We start from the raw sequence: 21398 nt of genomic DNA on the forward strand, positions 1-21398 counted from the left end.
GAAACGTTGATGTTGAAAAGGGGGTTGTGTATTTTATAAGAGCTGCTGTAGAGAGTCTCACCCTACAACACCCCACCACACAGGCACAATGTTATTAGGCAACATTTCCAAAGGTTGACATATATTTTAGGCAATTATATTCATGGCAGAGTAAATCCCCTGACCTATAATATATGTTTCACTACAAATCCAGTGAAATGATGGTATAACTCCTCCCCCACAATAGTAATGTAACTAAGAGCAGGACAAAATATTAGATACTACATGTTCATATAAACGTTAACTTCCCCTTTAAATTCTCCCCCTCTGTATGTTGTTCGTAGTAACATCTCTCTGCACTGCCCGGGGAGAAACGTTTCGTAATAAAGAGAGAGGCGGGAGCTATTAGAGGAGCTGCGGAGCCTCTCACCCGGCCATTACCTCGCAGCGATCACTGAGTTCAGAAGCAGCAGCACCACAGAGCTCAGCAGCCCCATCCCGTAGTCTGACTGGGGGCGGGGTTAGGGGGGGACTGACCAAGAGACACGTCATAACAGTGCGCAGTTGTTTTCATTATACACGCAGGCCGAATAGGCGCGGCACGATCTATCCAATCAGAGGGCCACTGATGTGATAGCCTAATCTGATTGGGAGTTGGTAACGTTTAGTTTGTTGCTGGCGTGGGGAGGAGACGTGTGGGTTAGATGTGATGTGACAGGGACTGGAGATGTTGTACATCCTGGTTCTGAGGGCGCTTGGAACAAATAATGGGCAGTAGTTGAAGTCAACCTCTCCTTCCCCTGTTTATATTTACACAGCCAGTGGAGATGAATAAATGTATGAAGTAAAATGGCGCAGAGGCTGTTTATTAATAGTTTAAATGGAAATATGTATTTCTTATAAGCCTCTGGTTCCCTAATAGGGTTGCTAACTGTTATCTTGTTGGTTCTTTTTACCAGACATTCTAGTAACCCCATCCCTTAGTCCAAAGTATAAACAGCTGCCACTCACAAATCCCACACACGGGCACATGCACAAAAGAATCTTTTATTCCAAAAACATGTCAGATGCAATTTTATGGCTGTAGGCTGTTCTGACTGGTTAAATAGTGTTTATTTACGTTATTCTATGACTGAACATGACTATAATTGCTATTCCATCTCTGTAACCTCAGAGCAAGCCTATGACTCTGTACTATAACATATAATATTGTCACATATTGAGCCCTATATGATTTGTATAATAAAGGATGCTGTTTGTGGGATATGTAAGTGTCTGCTATATATTATATGGAGTATGGATTAACTCTGCTGTCAAACAATGCTAATATAATAAATGTATCTCACAAGCGACTCCCACCTCCAGTCTCAAGGTAACACAACAGTTTATCTAAATTCTGCAGAATTGTGGGGGTCAGAGTGATCAGACATGTGTATGAGGCAGTTGGCCAGTGATCTCTTTACTTTCTCCCACCATTTCTTATTGACTGTTATACATACCCCCCAACTGTCCCGTTTTTTGCGGGACAGTCCCGCCTTCAGCTGCCTGTCCCGCTGTCCCAGGTTGTGGGCTCAATATCCCGCTTCCCAGTGGCTCATGAGCTCTTCCTGTTTGTGCTTAGTGAAGTCTCGCAAGAAGAGACCACGCCTCCCTGACGCGCTATGTTGCCTCCTTTAGGCGTCAGGGGCCCCGGCAGAAGTGGGGGTGGAAGGAGCAGGAGACAGAGAGGCCGCAGTCAGACAGGAGCGAGGAGTAGATTTATGGCTCGGCGGGCGCTGTTGGTGCTGGAGCTGTACAGCGGGGTCGGAGGAATGCACTGCGGCCTGGGAGGTAAGGGGGATTGGGTGGAACGCAGAGTGGCGCGGCAGGTAATTGGGGATTGGGTGGAGCGCACAGGGGTGCGGAAGCTGAGGTGACAGGGAAATAATACAGTGAGGCCTTCCATGGAAGAGGGGCTGGGCCTGAGCCTGCACTTGTTAGTGTTTCTTTCCCAACACAGGCCGGACTTTGGGCTGAACCACTACTTTACATTCTTCCCACTAATCTTCACCCAAACCGCACTCCCTTATACTCTCTCCCTTCAGTACTTCAATCAGATCTTCAGCCTGCTGCAGCTTCTTGAGAGATCAGGAAACGCAAACTATAACTCCCAGCATTCCTCGCTGACTCCTACAAGGGGTTTAGCAGACACAGACAAGAATGTTACTGGCCGCACTCCTGCCTGGATATGCCACTTCTTTGTGTTACTACAGTGAAAGTTCTGGAGATCTAGTGCCTCAGCATCTCTGTCATGTCACTAGTTGCCTCCCCAGTCCCTTAGCTTTGTTAGTTATTATCCTATTGGTTATACAGCACTATTTGCTTTTGGCAGAAAGTAAAATCCCTTTAAAAAACCCCCATACCTACCAACTGTCCCTTTTTTAGAGGGACAGTCCCTCTTGACAGTCGTATATTGTGTGATTGTTCTTGGCTATATGCAGATCTAACCCTCCTGTGTTGTACACAGTCTTTTGTGAAGGCTGGGGTCTGAGAAAACGTAGCTAATATCAGGGCTCCAGATAAAGACTTAGGAGACACATATAAAAAGTACACGCTCCCAAATAAGTGCTGCACATGGTGCTACTATAAAGCTAAAAGGTTCCCTCAAATGTGTGATTAATATGTGACTTTTACAATGAGTAATTCATTTAAATTAATGGGTTTTGTGGCTAATTGGGCTACTTTTGCACAAGCACAACCTTTAGCAGTTTCTTGCTAAATTGTGTCTTGACAGACAGCCCAGAATACATACTTGACATACTTTTGTGACAGTTTGATAAGATAAGAACTTACTTACAGCTTAAAGGGCAATACACCTTCATTTGCAAAACTGTAATAACATAAAAACCACAGAAATGTGTTCAAACTTTCATAACCTGCCAAATTATGTAAAATGAGCATGCTAATTAGGGGGTGTGGCCACAAAAATGGGAGTGGCACAACTTTTTGTCCCTCTTTTCATTTCTAAAATGTTGGGAGGTATGTGTTCTACCTCTCAGCCACCGTATTTCTGTCTTGTGCTCTTAGCCTCCCTGTTGCTAAACTGAATAATCTTCGTTTCCATCAAGGTTTTGACATCTTAAATGACATTTAGGGGCCGATTCACTAAGGGTCGAATTTCGAAGTTAAAAATACTTCGAAATTCGACCCTCGGATTGAAATCCTTCGACTTCGAATATCGAAGTCGAAGGATTTAGCGCTAATCCTGCGATCGATCGATCGAAGGATTTTTCGTTCGATCGAACGATTAAATCGTTCGAATCGTTCGATTCGAAGGATTTTAATCCAACGATCGAAGGAAAATCCTTCGATCAAAAAAACACAGGCAAGCCTATGGGGACCTTCCCCATAGGCTAACATTGACTTCGGTAGCTTTTAGCTGCCGAAGTAGGGGGTCGAAGTTTTTTTTAAAGGGGAAGTACTTCGACTATCGAATGGTCGAATAGTCGAACGATTTTTCGTTCGATTCGTTCGATTTCGTTCGACTTCGAACGAATTTAACCAATTCGATGGTCGAAGTACCCAAAAAATACTTCGAAATTCGAAGTATTTTTCATTCGAATCCTTCACTCGAGCTTAGTGAATCAGCCCCTTAGTATAGGGATGCACGGAATCCATTATTTTAGGTTTCAGCCGAATCCCAAATCCTCTGTGAAATGTTTGTCTGAATACCAAACCAAATCCGAACCCTAATTAGCTTATGTAAATTAGGGAAACGAGGGGGAAAGAGAACCGCACCTGGTAAAACATTTTTTTACTTCCTTGTTTGTGTGATTAAAAAGGCAAGTTATTTTTCACATTCGGTTGGCCAGGCTCATGGATTTAACTAAATGAAAAAGGGCAAATCTTCACCGACTCCTGGATTCGCTGCATCCCTAATTACGTAGTTGGTTCATCCCATTTTATTTGTATGTATATCAACATCATTAAACAAACAAACATAAAAAATTATGTCAAGGCAGTGGCGTAACTATAAACTCTGCAGCCACAAGGGGGCACATAATGAGGGGTCTGCTTCTTCTATAGTTCTAAAGAATTCCACTTTCCCCAGCCATTCTCTCACTGGTGTGTAGGGGAGTCAAGCAGAAACTTCAAATTTGGAAGACTGAAGCTACACGGGTTATATCACCAGCAATTCACATTATTGCCTATGGGAAAGCTTTTACTGGAGATTAGTCGCCCACAGTAGAAGAGATTTATCACTGGCAATTCATCTCCTGGTGTGCCATTGCACTAAAATGACCGGCAGTTAATGCTACCTGCTGATTGGTTGCTATGGGTTACTGCAAATGGGCAAACTTAGTGTTTTTATTTACTAAAGGGCGAAGTGACTAACGTTAGCGACCCCTCTTTGTCGGGGGTCTCGGTGAATTAAAAATTTTGCACATGCGCACTGATGTCACGCTGCACACATACTTAGAAACCCTGCACCATGTGCTCCCATGGACAAATGCAACATGGCGCTCCGAAAAGGCGAAGGGGGCCGGGGGCAGTAGCCCAGGTGGGCCCCAAGCCCCCCAGTCCGACCCTGTTGTGACATAATTCGTTACTTCGAACGGGTGCAGGCGTAACTTTGCTAGAGAAGGAGATAGACTCCCTTACACCTGGTAATTTGCTCCCTTACACATCTCGAAGTTGTGCTCTGGCGAAGGTACGCAACTACACAAATTCACTAAGATCTGTATTTTACTGAACGTTACCTCTTGCGCCAGACTTGCCTTCGCCACCTCAGACCAGGCGAAGTGCAATAGAGTAGATAGGACTTCCTCAAAAAATAGTTTGTTTCGCTTGCCGCAGTAACGCTAATGCTACTTCACAAGCGTTCGGTGCCCTGGACGCAACTTTGGATTTTAGTGAATTAGCATTGTCCTGGTTGAATCTAAACCTGATGAAGTGTTGCAATGTGAGCGAAGCGGACGCTAGCGCAAATTCAGCGCTTCGTGAATCTGCGCTTAGTGTTTTACCCAACTCTGTGCTATAGGGTGGGCGAGTAATACATTTTACTGGGCTGGAGTCTTTTGGTTCCTTACACTGTTACTAAATATACTACAATATATTATAGCAAATGTGGCACAACAGAGACCCATTTAAAAACGTTCATGTATCTTAAAAGGGTTGTTCACCTTTAACTTAACTGTAAGTATGATATAGAGCATGATATTCTGAGACAATTTGTAATTAGCTTTTATTATTTGTGGTTTTTGAGTTATTTAGCTTTTTTTATTCAGCAGCTCTCCAGTTTGCAATTTCAGCAATCCGGTTGCTAAAGTCTAAATTACCCTATCAACTATGTATTGATCTGAATAAGAGCCTGGAATATGAACAGAAGAGGGCCTGAATAGAAGGATGAACAATAAAAAGTAGCAATAATACAGTTGTTGCCTTACAAAGCATTTTTTTTCAGGCGGAGTTACAATAAGAAGCAGGGGCGTATTTATATTTAAAATAATTTGCACAATTAATTCAATGACCACAAACAACAGTTTATTTTTATCACATGAACTTTATTTGAATCCCTATGAATTTCTCACATGAATTGAATTGATACATTTTCCAGTTTTGTTTTTTTACTTTTGTCCACACAAATGACTTTTGATTTATAAATATTAGATTGTGCGACTGCAATAACTCTTCTGGTGGTTCCTTTCTTTTTGGACATTTTGTAACAAACTCATGATATTAATAATTGTGGTTTGTTTTTTCTCCGTGGAAAGAAACGCAATCACGAATTTGAAAAAAAAAAATCGGCACTGTAGACTTGCACCTGCACAGTACAGTTATGGGATCCGTTATCTGGAAACCCATTATCCAGAAAGCTTTCAGTTATAGAAATGCTGTCTCCCATAGACTCTATTTTAAATGATTTCCTTTTTCTCTGAAATAATAAAACAGTATCTTGTACTTGATCCAAACTAAGATATAATTAATCCTTATTGGAAGCAAAACCAGCCTATTGGGTTCATTTAGGGGCAGATTTATCAAGGGTTGAATAATAAATTAGAATTTTCGAGTTTTCACATTCAAATTTTAACCCACCTATTCTAATGTAAATTTGAATATCTCTAGTGCTGGGGCAGGAGATATAACACAAAGCTCACACAACTGCAGAAATGTGACACCGGTATCACAATTGTACAGTGGCTACCTCCACTCACCTCCCAACTAAAAGATAAACCCTATGTTATTGGGTGCATTAACCAACACGTATGTGCATGTGTATGTACCCCAATCAATTTCTGTCTATGTGTATTTGTTCCCAAATGCTTCCCACATAGCAAGATACAAAATGTGTTTTATGGTAGATTCAGATCCATCAAGCTCAAGCATCAGATCATCACAAACAAAATCAAACAGGTTCATGTAATCCAGTTATGAGTGTTGAATGTGTTTATTTCTATTATTTTTATTTGCTCATTAGTACAATATCTAGACTCCAAACTTCTATTGTGAAAGGTGCGGGGTGAGTAATGCCGTGCAGATGCTTAAACAATGTCACAGTTGTGCCTCTTACCTTTTCGATGGTTATTCTTGGAAACACCTGTGGGGAGATGGATAACTATATTGTTATCATCATCCTTTATTGACAACATGCTGAAATAATCAGCAGCCTTTTACAGAGATTATACATCATTCCCATCAGTCCCTTCCCCAACAGAGCTTACAATCTAAGGTCACAATCTAATTTATTACATTCACACAGACAAGGATCAGTTTTCCTCCTAAATGTTAGAGCTTGTTGTGCAGCCTCCGAGCAGCAATAAGCACAGTGCTCTCTGGTTACGATCTGCTGGAGCTGTAAAGCCCTGTTACTCATATATATATTCCACCACTTCCACCATGAAAACTGAAAAGAATAGATCAGAATGACTCATGAACACTGCACAAAGCTGGAATATATTAAGTAGTAGGAGGTGAAGGCACTTTGTATACTATAAATAATAACATGTTAGAATCAAGTCTCACAAGTGGTTGAATTAGCACATGGTTACCCATGTGAGCAGTAACGCCACGTCAAGGCTTCAACTCTTGTTACTGTCCATTCACACATCTATTGCAGCAAATGGCTCACCCTATCACTTGCTGCAATAGTTTCCTCTCTGGTCCTGCATGGAGTGACATAAACTGTCATGGGACCTTTCCTCTTCAGCAAATACTGAGAGGTATCTGACTAGTCACACACACACATCATTGGCTTTTACATATTTAGATTTACTTTTACTCAAACATATTTAGATTTAGTTTAAAATGTTGATTTTTAGGTTTAGATGATATATACACAGTACTGATACAGGAATCATGATGGACCTATTTAGCTGACGTTTGTTCCTAGTTGGCATTTTGGGTCATACACCTCTGCCCAGTCTGTTTATGAACCTTTCTCCCCATCCTTGAGCTGACCTGCAATTTATTCTAAATATGGACCTGGGTTTTTTGGACTAGTTGTTACAACAGAGCCAATATTCACATTCACACACACATATCTCACACAACCATACAACATTCCTACACATTCCAGAATATCACACATGCTATAATTATTAAGTTCTTCTTTTAGTAGCCTCTCCAAGAACCCTGCTCCCCTCTAACTAATGGTTTATAAGAGTCAACCTGGGACATCCCTATTTAATTTAGTTTTTGACATGCCTTTTCCATTTTCGTGGGGTTGTATTTAGGTTATATTTATATTTTAATGGGCAATTATTTGCAATTAAATAAATTTAGATGATCCAGAGGAAGGCAAAAAACCCCCTTCTGAGGCGGTCTCCAATCTGCCTCAGAAGGGGAAAAAAATTCCTTCCTGACTCCAAAATGGCAATCGGACATGTCCCTGGATCGACAGTAGCCTTGTAAAGGAAATACAATGCCACATAGGGAGTGTACGGGTCCAATTCTATTGCTCCCGTATTGGCATGCCATTAATGAAGCACCAGGTTATAAAAATAACCTGATACTAGTGACTGATTCCTTGAAAGGGAGAACAGGTCATTTCCAATACAGAAATGCCTGCGGATTCCAAAAGGGAATTCAACTCAGTGTTCTCCTGTTCAAGGAATGGGTGAGCATTGCAAATAGCTAATTCAACTGATGCGCACACACACTCTCACACACACACTCTCTCTCTCACACACACTCTCTCTCTCTCTCACACACTCTCACACACACACACTCACACACACACTGTCTCTCACACACACACTCTCTCTCTCACACACACTCTCTCTCTCTCTCACACACTCTCACACACACACACTCACACACACACTCTGTCTCTCTCTCTCTCTCTCTCTCTCTCTCTCTCTCACACACACAGACACACACACACACTCACTCTAACACATACACATGCACACTCACACACACTCACTCTAACACATACACACACACACACATATATATATACAATGGTAAGGTGATAACAATAAACCCCTATATAATCAGGTCTCCAGGGGGTATACTTACCACTACTTACCATTAGGGAGCTCAGCGGCTGCTGAGTGATAACAACCCGCCCTTCCTTCCCTAAAAGAAAATGATTTTAGATGTATTTTAAGAGAAGTTTCTATAGAGCATATGTTTTCTTTTCTACCTTATTCTAGATGCTTGCCTGTCAATAGTTATATAATTTCTATTATCCTGTCAATAAACTATTGTATAACATTTTATCTAAAGACCTAAAACCAGCCTAATCTTTTACATTACTCTACACTGTCTCATTTCATATAACATTTATACTCACGATGGTTAACTCTTCCGTTCTTTCTTTTTCTCTTCTCCAAGTCAAAGCCAGGGATCCCGTGTGGTGGCGACATTGATGGCAGACGCAGGTGGATGAGTTGTTGAGAGGTGCAGCTTGCCATAGAGGGTATGATGTCAATTGGCCCAGGTTGTTGCTATGTCCAGGCAGTATTGATGTTTTCCCATATTAGAACCAATGCCTTACTCCTGCCAACTCCAGCTGGGATCCACGTGGGAGAAATCTGCCAAGTTGGTTTCCTCGTTCCGAATTTGAGAGGAGAATGACAGCGGGATTTCAGTGAAGTCATCTGCTGATGGCTGTATGAAAGGAAACAAGGTGCTTCTTACATACTTCATTTCACTCAAGATAAGTCGTAACTTAATATGTGGCTTTAATTATCTGTAAAAAGTGATTACTGGATTCAGATATTAATGCCAAGAAAAATGAGAAGCAGGGGAAAGTTAAAATCAGACTATCACTATCCACCAAAACCCAACAACTTTATTTTGGAAATAAAATTACAAAAAGACTATGAAGATTTTCATTCATCCAGGTCATGGTATATCTAGTATAGGTAAATCTAAAAAACAACTGGACTTGCTGAGTAATCATTGAAGAGCTGAAGAAGCTGCTCGGATGAGTAGTGAAATATCTTCAACTCAGCAAGTCCAGTTGTTTTTTAGATTTACCTATACTAGATATAAAATTACAAAAAGTTTCTGAGGGCCAAGGAATGAGCTATTGAAAAAGGTAACGGTCAATAAATGAATAAGGGACCCATTAACCTCACTATGGACACGTGATTATCTGTCCTTGTTACAGTGATTACCACAGTGGAGACCAAGCTGAAGTCCAGTTTGGGTGAAGTCTGAAGGTGAATTGTGTTTTATCAGTCTTGGATACTACTAGAACTTTGGGAAAGTTACTGTTAGCAATATGTTTTATTATCTAAGTGAAGCCCAACCCAATGTGTGAGAGTGGGTGGATGTATCATATATAGCACATGTATTTACCATTCCTGGCTGGAAAGGGGTCTTCACTCTCCGGTTCTCCAGCTCTTCCCACTTCACTGTGCTGTAGAAAGCGTGCTCCCTGATGTTTCCGTTGACACCGATCCGCTGATTCTCATCCATCTCCAAAAGCTAAAAAGAAACATAAATTCTAATATTGCAGGTGCTATGTCATGTACCTCCTAGCACTAATATATATATATATATATACACACTATACTAATTGATCTGTAATTCTTCTTTGGGTGATATTAACAGGCCCGGATTTGTAGAGAGGCCACCAAGGCCCGGGCCTAGGGTGGCAGGATTTTAGGGGGCGGCATGCTGCCCAACCACACCCACAATGATTCAGAAACACTGGGGATGCGCATGAGATACAATAGTTTTTTTAAATTTCCTGTGCGCCAATCCCCATTGCTCTGGTGAAAAAGATGAATGATGATGAAAATCTGAGGGGCGTCTGCTATGTAAATCTGGCTCTGGATATTTACCTTTGGCAGGAGGTCCAGCATTTCCTTGCTCATATAATATGGGTAATACGGCGTATTCTTCTTTATTGCAAAGAATTGCCTTAAAATACTGCCTGATGGTGAAAATGGCAAGCTGCCCGTGGCCATTTGGTACATGGTAATCCCAAAAGACCACCAATCCACGCCTGCGTTATACTCGGCCTTTGATAGAACCTATGAAACAAAATGATTACAGAGAAAACATGAGTCATGAACTTGATAGGCTACTTGCAGAACAAAAATAACATGTTATTTCCATATTAAATTGCAGACGGATTACATTTAACTTCTGTATTACTATTAATTAATATATTAATAATATTAATTAATATTAAATGAGCACAGATCAAATACGTGTGGTATTATCACAGATGCTGTTCTCATTTAAATGGGTTGTTTTTCCCCTTCAGGTCAACTCTTAGTATGTTATAAAACGTCACATTCTTAGCAACCTTTGCCTTGGTCTTAGTTATATATCTTTTATAATTTTTCAATTATTTGCCTTTCTCTCCAACATTCAGATGGGGGTTAATGACGCCCTTCAGCCAAAATCATATTTCAGTGTAAGGCTACAGTTTTGTTGTTACTGAAACTTTTATTATTTATCTTTATAGTCAGGCCCATTCATTTTCATTTCCCAGGCTCTCATTCAATTCAGCACCTGGTAGCTAAGTTAAATTGAGCCCTAGCAACCGGATAGCTGCTGGAACTCCAAAATAGAGAGCAGCTGAACAAAAAGCTAAATCATTGACCAATTGCAAATTGTCTCCGAATATTTCTGCATGAGACTAAAGGTTAAATTAAAGGTGAATATGTTTGTATTTTAAATGTTTGTTGTCACCTCTGGTGCGCGGTATCCAGGGGTTCCTATTACTCCGTTGGTTCTTGTCTGGTCGAAGATGTTCTCTGCGGCGAGGCCAAAGTCACAGATCTTGATATGGCCGTATCTGTCCACCAACACGTTGTCAGGTTTCAGGTCACTGTAGGATAAGAATTAGGAGCAATTTAAATAGGTAACAGTTCTCGGGACCAACATTGCCCTCCACTGCCCCTATAAGTAGGCTGCCATCAGAGTGGGGATCCTGCAGGGGGCCCATAGTAACAGAGAACCCAAGGAAATGTGAAGGTACAATTCATAGAATAAAAAAGATATTGGACCTGCAGAGGGAATTAGTAGCATTTGGGTGGGGACAGGGCAGCCATCGGGGGGGACAGGGGGGAGAGTTGTATGGGGCCCTGAGGGTAAGGGGGGCCCCGGCCACGCCACACTTACTTGATTAGCTGGGCCCCCCTGCTTTATGATAGCTGCTGACTTCGGGAAGGCATGGACGTTTAAGGGGCCCTGACCACCAATTTTCTTATAATGTGGGGGGGGGGCCTGGCCACCAATTTTTTTTTCTCATGTTGGGTCCTAGCCACCAATATATTTTTATGGGGGGCCCTGACCACCAATATCTTTTTATTTTTTATTAACATGTGGGAACCCTAGCCACCAATATTTTTCTTGTTTTTTTTACTGTATGGTGGGGAGGGCGGACCTTTAGGTGGGGCTTGCGGTGGGCGCAGCCCAGGGGGCCCAGGAAATGTTGTCGTATGGGGCCCTGTGATTTCTCATGGTGGTCCTGGGTGGGGATGTTGACATGTTTGAGCAGAACGGAGTGAGTGTTCTGTAAAATATTCTACATTCTTTTAATTGGGGCCATGTTCTACTTTGTTGGATTTGCCCACCTCCCACAGGGGTGAGGGGCCAACCTGGCAGTGGGATAAAAACCTGGACTTGTATGGGGGAGTTCTATGTAGTATGGGGGTCCCATGACTTCTAACAGCACCCTGCAGTCTGACTGTGTAAGTGCTTTCTTGTATTGACTAATTTAAAAACGAGTTGGGAGAGATGAGTAGCTACTATGGGAAATGCTTGCCTACAGCACATGTAGTGGTGACAGTCCATCATCACTCAGTGAATCTATGTGTCAGAAAGCACATAGAGACAACACAATATACTGAGAATTTACTCACCGATGAATGATGCCCTTAGAGTGCAGGAACTGGAGGGCAACCACCATCTCCGCTGTGTAGAACCTTTTACAAAAAGAAAATCATCATCGTTCCTATATCACATTCATTACATAGGATTTGTTACAGTTAACTATAGAGTTGCCTCGCAGTGTTCTCTGTGCTTGCATCTGATGCAAATATCTAAGTGTAACATACAAAAGGGTGCAGAACACGTCTTACTGACAGCACAGGCAAACATGCTACATATGTAACTTGTTATGGGAACAAATTCAGCCCATTCAAGTGCCCAGCGTTTTCCACTTATAAAAGAGCTCTAGTAACACTGTCCCAGAGAAAATCCATTAAAGTGATCCAGCTACAATTCCTTAAAAACTTTTCATGTTCTTATTAATAAGGTTAAACCAAAGAAATGAAAAATGGGCCATTGGTTGGGGCGCTGGGAGGGGTGATATTGTAAGTCTATGGCATCTTTTAGCAACTCGTTTCGCATTGGCCAGAATCTCAAGATTGCCAGTCTGGGCCTGACAATATGCAGCAGAACAAAATGCATTAAGTGGGCAACTTATACAGACAAATAAGTACTACATGGACCTTTGGAATATGTACCCCAATTTCTCTGTAATAACAATTAATATAATTCAGGTACAAAGCAGCCCTGTACTTATCTATGGCAAGGGTACAGGGCCAGGCCGCATCTTGCACCCACTTAACTAGAGCACCTGAATGAAACACAAGTTCGGGTGCAGGAAAGGGGACACTGCTACTCAAGCTTGTCCCTCAGTAATACACTGCTGCCATTGTGGAGAACAAAGAGCTATTAAGGACTAAGAGGTAGGCAGTGAGCAAAGTATGAAAAACATGGTGGGCTGCACCTATTCTTTCCAGTTTGCTCCCTGTCCCATGTACTGTAAATGGGTCCTAATGTCACTTACATGATTCTTGTCATTGGCAGATTTCCTTTGCGAAGAATCATTTGCATTAAAGATTTCCCGCTGGCATACTCCAGGACGAAGAAGGATTCCAGCTGTTAAAGAGAGAATAGAAGAAGGTGAGACCTAACCCATCCTAAAACTTTAAAGCTGTCTGAATAGAAGTGGTAATGTGAATAAGTGGAAAGCAACATCTTGGCGCTCCATGGAGATATAGAAACAGCCATGTATGAGGAGCAAATGAGACCCTACCGCATAGTTTGCCTAACACTAGTCTAATCATGCTTAAAGTTCATTTAAATGCTAGATTCCCTTTAAAGAGATTATATGCAATTAATAACAGTATTTACCTCTGATTGAAAAGCTGCGTAGGAATGACATAAAAATGTGCTTCCTCTAGCGACCGACAGCACTCGGGCCTCCTTCATCATGATGTTGAAGTTGTTCTTGTCTGGACTTTTCTGCATGATCTTTACTGCTACCAGTTGCTTCTTCGGTGTAAACGAAGCCAACATCACCTAATAACGAAGGGCAAATATTAGATATGACATGGTGTATGTAAAGGTAAACGCTAAACACTGAGAGGCTAAAATGAAAAAGTTATCTGTTTTCACTTTACACCATAGGTGGAGAATAATGAAGATTTCGGGAGGTTTAGTCTCCCCAATTAATTAGAAATAGTATCTTCCAGTGATTCCTTCCCCAACATAAATGTCCCATTCTATATCACCACTTTATAATGATATTCTCAGAACTGTATTTACAAAACAGTGAGTAATAATACTAAACTACTTTATTCTCGCCTATGTTTTCTGCTTCCCTATGATTTATACCAAGAGAAATCATTCCTGGGAAGCCTTTCACTTCATCATCATTTATTTATTTAGCGCTGTCAAGATACGCAGTGCTTTACTGTAGTTATAGCAAACAGGGAATAAATGGTGGATAACAGACAAGGATTACAGAGTACAATAGGGTTTACAAACTAAAAGGTTAGGGTACAATTCACTTACCCGGCCAAAGCCTCCTTTTCCCAGCTCTGAATAAAACCTGTAGTTCTTAATATCCAGGGGGACAGGTCTGCTGATATCCACACAGAGTTTCTTCGCTGCGCTTCCACCTAGGAAAAAAACTCCATTAGTACCTTGTATTACAAATAACCTGTACATAGCATATATTAATAAACCCATCAGCAAGCACAAGGCAGGGCTCCTTAATATGAGGCAGCACAAGGGGACTGGAGAGGGGACACCTACACCTATGTGCCTCCCCCAGATGCCCCCATGAATACATCTCCCAGAAAACTTAAACCCTTGATTATATATTGAGAAATGCTGGAAGCCTGGGTTTCTGACATATTGACACGGCAGACCATTAGTGATAGTGATGTTCATCAGAATCAATCAGTAATTAGATTTGAACAGTTACATCCAAGGTAGAAGATGAAAGCAGTTCTGATTGGTTGACATTGGCATCATCACTGATATTACTAATTTCCTATACTATAGAAAACCAGCCCTGATTGGTTGATACTGGCAATATCACTGGTGATTTTTATTTCCCCTTATAGTAAACCAGCCCTAGTTTCATACCAAGATTAAAAAAAGAAGAAAGAATGTGCACTGATATTTTACTTGTGATCGCTCATGACTGTTTACATTATTTTTGATGACCTGCCGCACTTTTGTGATGTACATTTGGCATTTGTTTGTGAAACAATAAAAATATTGTTGAAAAAAAAAAAAAAAAGAAGAAAGAATGAATAAAAAGATGGGTAATTTTTAATCAGAACAAGACCTTGGGTAAATCAGCAAGCTATAAACATCAGGCAAACATATTATTTGCAGAAATCCTGTTAAAAAGACATCCCAGCAAGTTAGGGCAGATAGATCCTATGGGGCCACTTCTTATTAGAAAGTTAGGGGAGAGATTAAGCATAAAAGCTGCAACTGTGTTTTCTTACCTTCTAAGGGATCCTCTGGATTTCTTGATTTTTGATCCTTATTCACAACTTCACTGGTCTTTTCCAACTGACTTTTCTTTTCTTCTAACTGTAACTTTTCACTCTTCTCTATGGGGCTTTTCTCCTTGTCTTTTAATTCACTCCTCCTGCTTTTATTGCTCCCATCTTGACGGGTCTTCTTTTCCATGGGGTGTTTCTTCCGCTCTTCTAACTCATCTCCACTCCTTCTCCTTTTATTTCTCCCATCTTCACTGGTCTTCCTTTCCATGGGGCTTTTCTCCTTTTCTTTTACCTGTCCTTCACTCCTTCTCCTTTTACTGCCCCCATCTACACTGATCTTTTTCATTTGACTTTTCTTCTGATCTTCTAACTCACCTTCACTCCTTCTATTATTGCTCCAATCTGCACAGTTCTTCCTTTGTATGGGGCTTTTCCTCTCTTCTATCTGTCCTTCACTCCTTCTCCTGCCCCCATGTTCACTGGTCTTCCTTTTCACCAGGCTTTTCTTCTTGTCTTCTAAATCACCATCACCCCTTCTGCTATTGCTCCTATCTCCACTGGTCTTCCTTTCTTTGGGGCTTTTCTTCTTCTCTTCCAGCTCTCTTTCTCTCCTTCTCCTTTTACTGCCCCCATCTTCACTGGTTTTCTTTTTAACCAGGCTTTTCTTCTTCTCTTCTAAATCTCCATCACTCCATCTCCTTTTCTCGCCTTGTCCTTCCTCCTCCGAATTCCGACTCCTCTTCTTTCTCACCTCCATGTTAATCTCCCCTCCTATACTGGTTTTTTAAATTTTATTTAAGCTCTATCTCAATTTATCCACTTTTATCGATCGCCACTCTCACTCCATGTCTCTTCTCCTCACTGTCCAAAAGGCAGTTGGCCTGAACCAACTGAACAGGTAACTGAACTAGGTGAGTCATGTGACCACCAGCAGTGTCATGAGCAGGCAACATGGAGTGACATGCAAGCACTAGAGAGCCATTGGCACTACAGAGGACATTGCTATGGCACTACAGAGAAGGAAAACTTCTCTAAGAGCAAATGTTTAAAGTTGATTGGGAGTTATCAAGTTGAGAATATGATTTATTAGTAAAACATTAAGGGGCAGAGCTGAAATCCCTGCAGTCCACAAGGGTTAGCAAATGGAACTGCTAACAGAGTTGTATTACATCTACACTGATTGATGCTAATTGTATCAAGAGTTCCAGAACTGTGCTGAGATTCTGTGTTCACTTCAGCTCCTTCAGGGGAAATTGGAAGTTGCTGATTACCTCAACAGTTCCCACATATTAGTAGGCTGGTGGCCATTATCTGGACAAACACCAAGTTGTTGCTTAGAGAAACTTCTATTTTAAATGGCGCCTATCTATGCTGCCAGAATTCCAAACCTTTTTGGAGGTTTAGTGGGACGTATGTCTTTATTGAAGCATGACATGCTGACAATTATCTACATTCTTTATCTATAGACCCTTCTTCACCATTTCCATATTTCACTGCACTGCATTGTAAACTCCTAAATAGAAAGATTTATAGACACTGATAAATGTAACAGCTCTATATATTTTTGCACTGATGTAAAAAATAAAGAGCTAAACAGAAGCAACTTATTGTGAGTGCCATGTATAGGTGGCTCTGCTTTGTATTGCTTCTTCTTTTTCCCAGTTAATGTTAATGTGTAATGTGGAAAACTGTATAGGGCAAATGCTATATAAATACAGCACCTCTTAGCAGCTAATATTATATATTATCTCGAAATAAAATATCTTCGAAATATACTATTAATTGTTGGCGCTGTAAGGAATATAAGGGAACACATGACCACATTTGGCTGACTTGTCCAATTTTAACCACATACTGGGAAGATATTATTAATGAAATAAATGTTGTTACCAAAAGTGACTTTAGATCTAACAATTACGCACTAATCTTGCTGAACATCTTGCCTAATTCGGAAAAGGTAGTAACCGATCCCCTTACCATTCACTTACTTCACTCAGCTAAGGCACTGATACCCCTAAAATGGAAATCTACCAGCCCCCCAACGCTCTCCGAATGGGTAATAAAAGTAGAAGAAATCAGGAGGTTGGAAGAACTATCCCATATTATAGAGAATAGCAGTAACACTTATTGGAATATTTGGCGCCCTTGGATAGAGTATTTGGAGAATCGTTAAACCGACAAGGCAAAATAAGAATTAATATAATAGACCCTTTAATTATCTGATTAGTACTTTTTGTATAATTGAAATGATAATTAATGTGGCACCTACCCCCAACCCCTGCCTTTCCCTTCCCTTTTTTTTTTTTTCCTTCTGTACCCCCCTCCCCCTCCCTTTGAATACTTTTGTATTGAAAAAACTTAAATAAAGATATTATAAAAAAAAGAATAAAACCTAAGGCAGTAAGGAAAAAAAAAAATATATATTATATATTATCCATCTGAAATGTGTGACCATTACTTTTTAACTGCATCAGGAAATTCCATGCATCCAATTCTCACATAGTAACATAGTAGATGAGGTTGAAAAGAAAAAAATGTGTCCATCGAGTGCAACATGCACAACTGCTAGTGAATCCAGAGAAGGCAAAAAAACAACCAATCTGAAGCCTCACCAATTTGCCCTGGGGGTGGGGGGATTCCTTCCTGACTCCCAGATGTCAGTTGGACCAGTCCCTGAATTAAGTTTGGATTAAGAGCTGTTTTCAGAAACCTTGTGTTTTATCCCTTGCTTAAAAGCCATCCAACACCTGTAGGGCACAGAACTGATGGAGAATGGCTGAAGTGAAGGATCATGGAGGTAGGAAAGAGATGCAAGGAGGGCAGTGGATGAATACAAGCTACATACAAAAGCCATGCAGTGTTTCAGCACTGACTGCCCACTTAGCTCATGAAGCACACAAGAGGGCAATGTAATAATTATTAGTCTACTACCCCATAGAAATGTTATTTGTGGGGAATTAAATAACTTCACTTTACATTGGTTTACTGTGCCAAATCCATTGCTGTTGTTGCATTATAGATGTACTCAAAAGAGCAAAAGTGGTCTTTGTTACTTGCAAAATCCAAGCTAAAGCAATAGAGAAAGAAATTTGGGGGTCTCCATATCCCTTAACTTCCCTAGACAGCATGATAGAATGTTTAGGAGACATAAATTATCTCCTCTTCCATCTTGGGATCTCTGTAGGAAGTGTTAGGAAGACAGGAGACCAGGCAGAAACAACTTTGTTATACCTTGATGTTCCCCTGTCATTTTCATGCTTAGTCAGTACCATCTGAATATAGGATTGCAATACCCGAATGTAATTTTTATTATATGTTAAGCACACAAAAAAAGCATAAACACAACAAATAATTGTAGCATAGACAGTAGGTTTATTTATAAAACTATACAATAAGCAATCATGTTACAATACATTTACAAACAATATAAAAATAAATATATTTATAAATATTTACCCAAAATTTAGATCTACCTACCGTCTACATACAGAAAGATATACAATTATGGGCTGCTGTATAGAACCACCTGCTACAGATTTTGCCATTTTGTACTGAAGCCACACAGAGCACCTGGTATAAATGATTGGCTGAGAGAGTATGCAGGGGCGGATATGTAAAACGTGGGTACAGAAATGTACATTGAGAAACAAGCACCATAGGGAAATAATTTGGCTCAGACTTTGCATGGCACAATAATTAAATGAAGGCAGTCTATACCAAAAGAGCCTGTGATGGACAAGACTCTGAGATACTGTTCAGAAACGTTATATTCACTTCATCATTCTTTACACACAGCTGTAGATTCCTGGCATCTAACTAAAAGTGATACATGTCCGATTTTAGGAGACAGAAAGAAAAAAAAATCCAAGGTTCTCCATTGGCTCCGATTACAGACTTCATTCTGGATCCCTCAGTTACGATGCCCTTTACCAGAGTGCAGTTCACCCAATGATGTAAAGTGCATTTGTACAGAGTAGTCACAGATATGAAATACTCTACTCTGAACTCTCACTTAAACTTTCATATAGAAGCACTGGTGTTTTCTTGAGTTTAATCCACTTCTTCCTCTTGGAGTGACCTGGCATCAGCCTCCTCTTAACAACAGCTGCCGGATAGAATTAAAGAAAACTGGTTAATTGGAGCATCTTTTCCATTAAAAGTACTATGGGCAAACAGATGAAAAGCCAGACTCGCTTACAGGTTCATGTCGATAATATTAGCCTTCCTTAAATAAGACAAACTAGCAGCATTACACAGCAGCAGTTTATACACAATTCTTTCCAACACATGCTGGGAATATCCCAACCCAACACATATGTGCAATAACACTGTTAAACATTTTAGTTTTCTGTAAATCTTCCTTTTAAGGCGTTGTTCACCTTTCGGGTAATTTTTTATTCTGGTGGTTTTTCAGTTATTTAGCATTTTTTTAAAAAAATTTAAAAAGAATACTAGGAGTTAACAAGGATTGTTTCTCCACCTGCCACGCATGGAATTAGGCTAATGTGTTATATAGTGAACAGATTATAAATTCAATCCACCCTTATTGCCAATTATTCCAATGCTCAGATTCTCTACTCACAAGCCACAGTCTCGGTCTCAGCTGCAATTCCTTCTGGGGGCCAATACAGACTTTGGCTCTTGCGGAACTTCTTGTAGAGTTGTGTGTACAAAACAGACAAAGTCAACAACACAAATAGGAAAGTGAGACATGCAGCTGCCCATGCTGCCTCCTCTGTTCGTGGGGTAGACACAAACACATCTGAGGCTTTTATTTGTCCAACACCAGAAGCCTTCTGTGCTGCAGCCGATGCCTCTTTTGTTGGCTCGTGCTTGCAACTGCACTCTTCTTTTTCTTCTATAACGGCAGCAGTTGGTTTGGGAGCAGTAGTAGATGAAAGGCCCACAGGAGGCTCAAGCATCTTTTCTTCTTGTTGGGTGGTTGTTGCAGTACCTGGGCCCTCAACAGTAGTTTTTCCTGCAATGCTATTGTTGTGGGTTGTCGAAGTGCCTGACTCTTTTTGCATGGAAGTTGGAGATGGCACAGTCTGGCTGCCCCCTAGATCATTGGATGTGTTCCTGCTCTGTACAGTTGGAGAATTCAAGTTCATGTCAGGAGAGCCTTTGGAAAAATACATGAGGGTGGAATCTGGTAGTAAAGCAGAAACATTGCTCTCCATATAACGGCTTCCATCTGGATCTACAAGGTCATCTTTTTTTTCGGACACACCAGACGGATCTAATGTTACGTGAACCTTATCTTCAGATGTTGAAGATGATAAAGGAGTCCTCAATACTGTGTGTGAGATTACAGGCTGACTTTTATTGGCATCAACTGCTGTTTGTTCTACTGACACTGCAGTACTGTTCATTATTCTTGCACTGGCATTATAAATAGGAGTGCTTGCTAATATATGGGCAGAACCAAGTAATGCAGAGTCCCTTCTTCTTCTCTTCAAACCACAGTTTTCTTGCTTAAGATATAAAGAAAAGTAATTTTATATGAGATGTATGTTCTTGTATACAAATATGTGTTATACATTAATTAAAAGGCTCACTCTTTTGATATAAACAGTATTATAATTACTGGTCACAACTAGTACAAGCTTGCAGACACTATGGTCTATTCATCAAGAACAGACTTTATAAGAGTAGAATGTTCTTCTAGACTTGACCTGCAGGTAATTCAACCCACATCCTCTCCATACTTGCACTCTATTGCCAATGACCTGCTCAATGCCCACCTACCATTCTGGATACCCACGGCTATCTGAATCACTGCATGGCCCAAACATGGGGAAAAACAATATTAAAATAACCTGCTAAGATCAGTAGTAAGGTGTTATTTCTGTCTTAGCCAGGACTTTGCATTGAAAAGCTCTGTGAAAATCTATTGGCGAAACTTGAGATTTGTTTCTTACCTGGCAGCAAATTTTGGGGCAAAGCTTCTTGTCATGTTTATCAAAGAACACCGACGATGGCCGGTCAAGCAAGTCCTGATACGAACCATCCATGTCCATTTCTCGTTCTCTAGTTCTGTCCATGTTGGCCGTTAGCCAGTTTCTAACTTCACAGAGATCTATATGTGACATCTCCAGAGTGGAGCCCCAGGTGACCAGGGCAAGAGGCTGAAGAAAGAACACAACAGGCCAGAGCATAATATGATAAGACATAAACGCTTCATTGAAAGCTACAAGGTAATTCATACAACCCACA

The 21398-nt window shown here is 40.7% G+C and overlaps 3 protein-coding genes across 3 annotated transcripts in view; 1 reads left to right on the top strand and 2 right to left on the bottom strand.

The window, feature by feature from the left end:
• The window catches only part of LOC121399834 (protein ABHD15-like), a 23176-nt gene extending 14294 nt beyond the window's left edge, over window positions 1–8882 (top strand). The window contains exon 2 of the mRNA XM_041581681.1: window positions 8797–8882. Coding sequence (XP_041437615.1) covers window positions 8797–8851 — 55 coding nt within the window. The 3' untranslated portion in view covers window positions 8852–8882. The remainder of the gene's footprint in view (window positions 1–8796) is intronic.
• LOC121399836 (protein kinase C delta type-like) overlaps window positions 8843–21398 on the bottom strand; it is a 19292-nt gene continuing 6736 nt past the window's right edge. Inside the window, exons 2-9 of the mRNA XM_041581683.1 lie at window positions 14233–14339; window positions 13570–13737; window positions 13223–13314; window positions 12291–12353; window positions 11116–11254; window positions 10257–10448; window positions 9769–9897; window positions 8843–9072 (exon numbers count right to left, since the gene is read on the bottom strand). Coding sequence (XP_041437617.1) covers window positions 8956–9072; window positions 9769–9897; window positions 10257–10448; window positions 11116–11254; window positions 12291–12353; window positions 13223–13314; window positions 13570–13734 — 897 coding nt within the window. The 5' untranslated portion in view covers window positions 13735–13737; window positions 14233–14339 and the 3' untranslated portion in view covers window positions 8843–8955. The remainder of the gene's footprint in view (window positions 9073–9768; window positions 9898–10256; window positions 10449–11115; window positions 11255–12290; window positions 12354–13222; window positions 13315–13569; window positions 13738–14232; window positions 14340–21398) is intronic.
• Window positions 18532–21398, bottom strand: part of LOC121399831 — a 5718-nt gene continuing 2851 nt past the window's right edge. The window contains exons 6-8 of the mRNA XM_041581679.1: window positions 21104–21310; window positions 19765–20656; window positions 18532–19287 (exon numbers count right to left, since the gene is read on the bottom strand). Of these exons, the coding sequence (XP_041437613.1) occupies window positions 19178–19287; window positions 19765–20656; window positions 21104–21310 (1209 nt within the window). The 3' untranslated portion in view covers window positions 18532–19177. The remainder of the gene's footprint in view (window positions 19288–19764; window positions 20657–21103; window positions 21311–21398) is intronic.

The sequence above is a fragment of the Xenopus laevis genome, chromosome 2L (assembly GCF_017654675.1).
Source record: "Xenopus laevis strain J_2021 chromosome 2L, Xenopus_laevis_v10.1, whole genome shotgun sequence".
Lineage (NCBI taxonomy): Eukaryota > Metazoa > Chordata > Amphibia > Anura > Pipidae > Xenopus > Xenopus laevis.